The sequence below is a fragment of the Sinocyclocheilus anshuiensis genome, unplaced genomic scaffold, assembly GCF_001515605.1.
Source record: "Sinocyclocheilus anshuiensis isolate Anshui unplaced genomic scaffold, SAMN03320099.WGS_v1.1 scaffold2201, whole genome shotgun sequence".
NCBI classification, from domain to species: domain Eukaryota; kingdom Metazoa; phylum Chordata; class Actinopteri; order Cypriniformes; family Cyprinidae; genus Sinocyclocheilus; species Sinocyclocheilus anshuiensis.
In genome coordinates this window covers 41,652-48,601 of record NW_015552525.1, presented here as the reverse complement: position 1 = coordinate 48,601, position 6,950 = coordinate 41,652, and the positions used below count along the sequence as shown (strand labels likewise).

The window sequence follows — 6,950 nt, the reverse complement described above, 5'->3', positions numbered from 1 at the left end:
ATATATATATATATATATATATATATATTGAGAATATATATATACTATATATAATTTAGGGTACATTTCATGTCCATTGATGATAATTATATATATTTTTTTCTAGCAATTTTCTTCAGAAACAGCATATTTTATTCATTAAGATATATAGTACTATCTCACAGATATATTTTATGCACTGTTTCTCAGTTTGCCTGAAATTGTCTTTATGTCCCTTAAATTACAGTTTTTGTGATGTCTGCTTTTTAAATTGATAAAAAATAATGAATAAACATGTTCAAATCAAGATTATTTATATATCTAAATATTTTAGAAAAAAAATAGATTGAGTTTAAATAATTTCAAAATAAGAAAATATTTCATTTTACTCATGTGTGCAAAAATTCTGTCAACTATGTCAAAAACCAAACACTTCAAAACCGCTTCAGAAATGATTTATCACGAAGCCATGTGATGTAATTTCCTTCTGTGGTGGACATTTGAACACAATATTTTCAATATTTGATCTCCAATAACATATTGTCAAGGAGTATATTAAATGCCCATTAACTATGTTGTTATGGTTTGCAACATTTTTATGGTTTCAGTTCAAATAAACATTCAAATTTGAGGTTAACCTTATCAAGAAAATTTGGTTGCCATTGAAATTATGAGTCAAAATTGTGAAATGTCAGTCTGTAGAGTTTGCACTGAAAGGGAAGACATCTCTCAGTCTATGATTCTTAAACTGCATTAATGACAGTAATGCATCATGATGATGTTTGTGTGTGTTTTCAGGCTCGCAGTAAACAGAAAGGGGAATTCGCAGCCATTAAAATCATTAAAATGGAGCCTGGTAAGAGCTGAGTCTGACATACTGACCTGTCTGTAGATGATGCGCTGCTCACAGACCGTCTGTCTTTCACAGAAGATGACTTCTCTGTCATCCAGCAAGAGATCGTGATGGTGAAGAGCTGCAAACACAGAAACATCGTGGCGTATCACGGCAGTTACATCAGGTGAGAGAGCAAGCCTCACTGGAAACAGCAGAAGATACAACATGATGATGTTTCAGTAACACTTTTGAATTTGTTCATTCACTAGATACAAAATATCTCATCCAGCCAGTAAATTAGTACTGCTAATAAAATACATTTTCTAATTAGTAACAATTGGTTAGTTATGTTTATTTATTTTTTTTTAACGTTTTTCTTTTACACTGAATTATTAGTATTTTACTGCTTAAATAATGAAATTATCCTTTAAAAATGTTTAATAGGGTGGACAGAATTACTCTGGTCTGAACTTAGTTTTGATTGGACATAATATATAAAATATTACTGAATAAGTTTAAATCCTCAAGAATTGTGATAATCAAACAGAAAACAACAAATTTACAAAACAGCAAGAAAAGCTTACAGTTTTTTCCAATTGCTAACACACAATTTTTCAAACGTCATTTTGAATGGCAGTGTTTTGAAATGGCAAACATGTGACTTTATGTCAGATTGTTGTGTCTTATGCAGAGAACTGTGTTCAGTGCATTTAAAAAGTGCCATTTTGAAATGCAAAATGTGTGTAAAGCAGAAAATGTGTTTAGACTTTTGGAGACTTGAGAAGAAGTTTTGCTCTCTGTGTGTCAGTTTAAATAATTGTGCTGTGCATGTCATTTTAGCGTGTTAGCAATTGGAAAAAACTGTAAATAGAGTCAGCAAGCAGCAAAACAATAATGCTATTCCAGTAACCGCGTCATATCTCATACATGCTGGGAAATCACAAACCCAGTGTTGCTCATCTTTGGTCATCTTTGTTTGACTAAAACATTGAGGGGAATCTGTTGCTGTAACATGCGTGTGTATGTAGCGTCATGTAGTTCACATTTCTTTTGATTACTATCCGGTTAGGTCTCGTAAACTGGGAAATATGCAGCTGCTGTTTTTGTAGTGTTGTTCAGCATCAGCTCTCATTGTTTGTCACTGAAATCAGAATCAAACTCGGATGATTCTCATATCTAGAATAACAATGAGAGCTTGAGAACTCTTGAAAAACTCACAGACAACAGATGAATGGATGTGAATATAAGAGTAATCTGTGTGTGTCTGTGTCTGTGTGTGTGTGTGTGTGTGTGTGTGCTGCAGGATGAATAAACTGTGGATCTGTATGGAGTATTGCGGTGGAGGATCTCTGCAGGACATTTACCACGGTAAACAGGGCCTGCCGTCTCTCTCACACTGATGTTTTTACTTGTTAAATTGGTTTTGCATGACAGTCATGTGTCATAAAAAGATCTTCAGCCTCTCAAACGCTTTGGCTCTCTGAAAACAGCCCTGAACGCTGCGTGTGAAGAGAGTGTCCACTGTCACATCAGCTATATTATAATCAAATATCTATCATTTAAATGTTGCTTGGAAAAATGAATTCAATCAGAATATACAGCTAGACTTTTACTGTGAATCATTTGCATCCAAATGTGACCCTGGATCACAAAACCAGTCATAAGAGTCCATTTTTCGAAATTGAGATTTATGCATCATCTGAAAGCTGAATAAATAAGCTTTCCATTGATGTATGGTTTGTTAGGATCGGACAATATTTGGTTGAGATGCAACTATTTGAAAATCTGGAATCTGAGACTGCAAAAAAATCTAAATATTGAGAAAATCATCTTTAAAGTTGTTCAAATGAAGTTCTTAGCAATGCATATTACTAATCAAAAATTAAGTTTTAGGTACGGAATTTACAAAATATCTTCATGGAACATGTCTTTACTTAATATCCTAATGATTTTTGGCATAAAAGAAAAATCTATAATTTTGACCCATACAATGTATTGTTGGCTATTGCTACAAATATACCCCAGCGACTTAACACTGCTTTTGTGCTGCAGGGTCACATATGATTATGCCATCTATTTATTGAATTATTCTATTCTAATATTTATTTTGATCTCGTTTGTATTGTTTCATTCCATATATTTTTTATTTATCTTATTTCTTTTAATATTTTTATTTATTTATTTATATTACATTTTTTACACTGTTTTTCTAAAAACGCCCTTCATAACGTGTATTCGGAGGCCTTTCTGTCTATGCTGATATTTACCTCTGCTACCTGTAATCAAAATAAATAATTAAATAATACATACGATATCAGGTTGAGCTCAACACGCTGTCTCTGATGTTGTGTGTGTTGGTGTTTTGAAGCTGTAGTTTTGGGGAAACAGTGTTGGGGAAAGTTATTTTTAAAAGTAATGCGTTACAATATTGCATAACTCCCTAAAAAAATAACCAATTGCGTTACTTTTTATGGAAAGTAATGTGTCGCATCACTTTTGCGTTACTTTGTGTCACCTTGACTGGGCTTTCTTATTTCTTTCTTAATAACAAAAAAAACTAAAGTTATATTTTTGGCAACTGTAAAGGCCCTTTCACACCAAAAGTGAAATGAATAATCTTCAGTCTGAGGGAAGAGTCTCTGATTTCTCAACATGAGGACAGAAGAGCTCTCAGTCAATACGTGAGAAAACAAAGTAACTGGCGTTACGCGTTTGAAAAAGTAACTCTGGTATTTCATTGCAAATTTAAAAGTAATGCATTACTTTACTAGTTACTTGAAAAAAGTAATCTGATGACGTAACTGATGAAGACTGAGACACATGAGGTGAGCTTGACTTGTCTGATTATCATCTGTCTCTGTGTGTCAGTGACTGGTCCTCTGTCAGAGCAGCAGATCGCTTACATCTGTCGAGAGATGCTACAGGTGACAGACTCTTCACACTTCAAATCACATGATTATAACACGGCACACTTATTTAAGAGACGCCTGCTCTCTCTCTGTCAGGGTCTTGATTATCTTCACGGACAGAAGAAGATCCACAGAGACATCAAGGTAAAGTCTCTTCACACACTTCACCAGCCAGTCGTCTCCGTCAGCGCCGTTTCAGTCAGTCACTCAGAGTTTGTGTTTTCCAGGGAGCAAATATTCTTCTGAATGATCATGGAGAAGTCAAACTGGGTTCGTGGAACGACTGAAAACCATTAAACCTGTCTTACTCGGTCTCTGTCTGTCTGTCTAACGCTCCTCTGTCTCCTTCTCTCTGTTTTCAGCGGACTTTGGCATCTCGGCACAAATCACAGCCACTTTTGCCCGTCGAATGTCGTTCATTGGGACGCCGTATTGGTGAGATGAACCTCATGATCAGTTTCTGGCTCATTTTAGGCTTGTTTCAGAGACTTCTGACTAAAGCCGCAGCTAACAAGATATCCTCAGAACGTTTTTCTAACGTTCCCTTTAAGTTATGAAAATGTTATTTCTGAGTGAACTCTAAATGTTCTCTGTTCTCTTGTGGTTTTGCAAACATTACATTTGAACATTCTGAAAGAAGTAGAAACATTAAAAAAAAAACATTAGACAAACGTCCAAGTAAAATATTCAGAAAAACGTTCCATGAATGATGTATAAATAATAATGTGCTAACATTTTAAGAACCTTATTAAAGACCAGATAACTCTGAGTTAACGTTACTGGAGGCACATTTCATAACGTTGAGAGAGTGCTGGGTTTGGGTTAACACTAGCAACACCATGAGTTCAATTCCCACAGAAAGCAAAAACTGAATGCAATGTAAGTCACTTAATCTGCCAAATGCACTCATACAAATGCAGCTTGCTAACATATTTGGCTTGGTTTGTCCTCAGGATGGCTCCGGAGGTGGCCGCTGTCGAGATTAAGGGCGGCTATAATGAGCTGTGTGACATCTGGTCTGTGGGAATCACAGCGATTGAGCTCGCAGAACTACAGCCGCCTCTGTTTGATGTTCATCCTCTCAGGTACACACTACTGAACTGAATCAACATCAAACTGATTTGAAGGAATAGTTAATGCAAAAATGAAATTTGCTGTAAATGTGCTCACTCTCAGCCATTCTGAGATTAGGATGAGTTTGTGGAGAAATGTAGCACTGCATCAGTGTCTCAGCAATGGATGCTACTGGAGGAAGCGTTATTATGGATTATGGACTCTATGGTATTTTAGTTAAAAATGTCTTAATGCTGGATTAGTTTCAGCTTTTGTCTTCTCCAGATGTTAACTGATGGACTGGAGTGCTGTGGATTACTTGTGGATTATTGTGATGTTTTTATCAGCTGTTTGGACTCTCATTCTGACGGCACCCATTCACTGCAGAGCATCCGTTGCTGAGACACTGATGCAATGCTGCATTTCTACAAATCTGATGAAGAAACAAACTCATCCTAATCTCAGATGGCCTGAGAGGGAGCACATTTTCATTTTTGGGTGAACTATTCTAAGCTGCTTTGAAACAATCTGTACTGTATAAAGCAATATATAAATCTTGTTATATAAGACTTGTCTGAGGTGAAGCCTCACACTGTTTGTGCTTCTGTTTGTTCTCTGGTTTCTCAGAGTTTTGTTCCTGATGTCCAAGAGCGGCTATCAGCCTCCCAAACTCAAGGACAAATCCAAATGGTGAGAGACTGAGATGTTCTTTACTAAAGTATCAGAGTCTGAGTGCAAACCGATCACTGACTGCTGATTTTGTTTCAGGTCCACCACATTCTACAACTTTGTGAAGTCCATGCTGATCAGGAACCCAAAGAAGAGACCCAGCGCTAAAAAGATGCTGATGGTACGTTTGCCAGCCGTGTGTGTTGTGTTAACAAGAAAGCATGTGTATGTGTTTAGCTGAACATTTATCACGTCTGGTTTCAGCATTTGTTCGTGACACAGCCGTCTTTGAGACAAGAGTTAACCCTCGAAATACTGGACAAACTCAGACACCCTGAGAAACTCAAAGAATGTTTACACACGGATGACGATGATTTGGAGGTAAGTACGCACACACACACACACTTGTGGGACAAATACATCTCAAACTCTCACTTGGTTCTCATAGACAGTAATGAGATTGCATGGAGCATGAATGGAGACTCAGGAGACTCAAATGTTTCTCTTGAAAAAAAGACCCCAGTGTCTCCTCTAGAGTTTCAATACAGAGCTCAGCAATGTCTCACACTGTGCTCTGATTTGTATAAGTATGCAATTAAAAGTCAGAGATCTCAATTTGAACTCATAAAGACAGTCCCTTGTTTAGTTCTTTAAAGAATCTGTCACAATATTTGTTCCTGAATAAATGAGTGTTTTTAACTAATCATCTGAATGAATGATTCAGTGACTCGCTCATAAAGACATACACAAGATTCATTCCTGAATTAATGTTTTGAACTAATCATCTGAATTAATCATTCAGTGACTCACTCATAAAGACTGTCACTTGTTTAGTTCCTGAACTAATCAGTGATATGAATGACTCTGCTGAATGAATGAATCAGTGACTCACTCATAAAGACAGTCCCTTGTTTAGTTCCGGAATGAATCAATGTTTTGAATGACTCGGTTAAATGAACGATTCAATGACTCACTCATACAAACTGTCACTTGTTTAGTTCCTGAATGAATCAATGTTTTGAATGACTCAGTTAAATGAACGATTCAATGACTCACTCATAAAGATAGTCCCTTGTTTAGTTCTTTAAAGAATCAGTGTTTTGAATGTCTCGGTTAAATGAACGATTCAATGACTCATTCATAAAGACTGTCACTTGTTTAGTTCCTGAACTAAGCAGTGATATGAATTACTCTGCTGAATGAATGAATCAGTGACTCACTCATAAAGACAGTCCCTTGTTTAGTTCTTGAATTAATCAGTGTTTTGAATGTTTCGGTTAAATAACCGATTCAGTGACTCACTCATAAAGACAGTCCCTTGTTTAGTTCATGAATTAATCAGTGTTTTGAATGTTTCGGTTAAATAACCGATTCAGTGACTCACTCATAAAGACAGTCCCTTGTTTAGTTCTTGAATGAATCAGTGTTTTGAATGTCTCGGTTAAATGAACGATTCAATGACTCACTCATAAAGACAGTCACTTGTTTAGTTCCTGAATGAATCA

At 36.1% G+C, this 6,950-nt stretch overlaps 1 protein-coding gene across 1 annotated transcript in view; it reads left to right on the top strand.

Annotated features, from left to right (window-relative positions):
* Positions 1-6,950, top strand: part of LOC107663550 (mitogen-activated protein kinase kinase kinase kinase 5-like) — a 27,731-nt gene that overhangs the window by 8,176 nt on the left and 12,605 nt on the right. Inside the window, exons 2-12 of the mRNA XM_016453787.1 lie at positions 778-835; positions 908-998; positions 2,118-2,182; positions 3,683-3,738; positions 3,820-3,867; positions 3,951-3,993; positions 4,086-4,158; positions 4,677-4,808; positions 5,404-5,466; positions 5,545-5,626; positions 5,710-5,826. Coding sequence (XP_016309273.1) covers positions 778-835; positions 908-998; positions 2,118-2,182; positions 3,683-3,738; positions 3,820-3,867; positions 3,951-3,993; positions 4,086-4,158; positions 4,677-4,808; positions 5,404-5,466; positions 5,545-5,626; positions 5,710-5,826 — 828 coding nt within the window. The remainder of the gene's footprint in view (positions 1-777; positions 836-907; positions 999-2,117; positions 2,183-3,682; positions 3,739-3,819; positions 3,868-3,950; positions 3,994-4,085; positions 4,159-4,676; positions 4,809-5,403; positions 5,467-5,544; positions 5,627-5,709; positions 5,827-6,950) is intronic.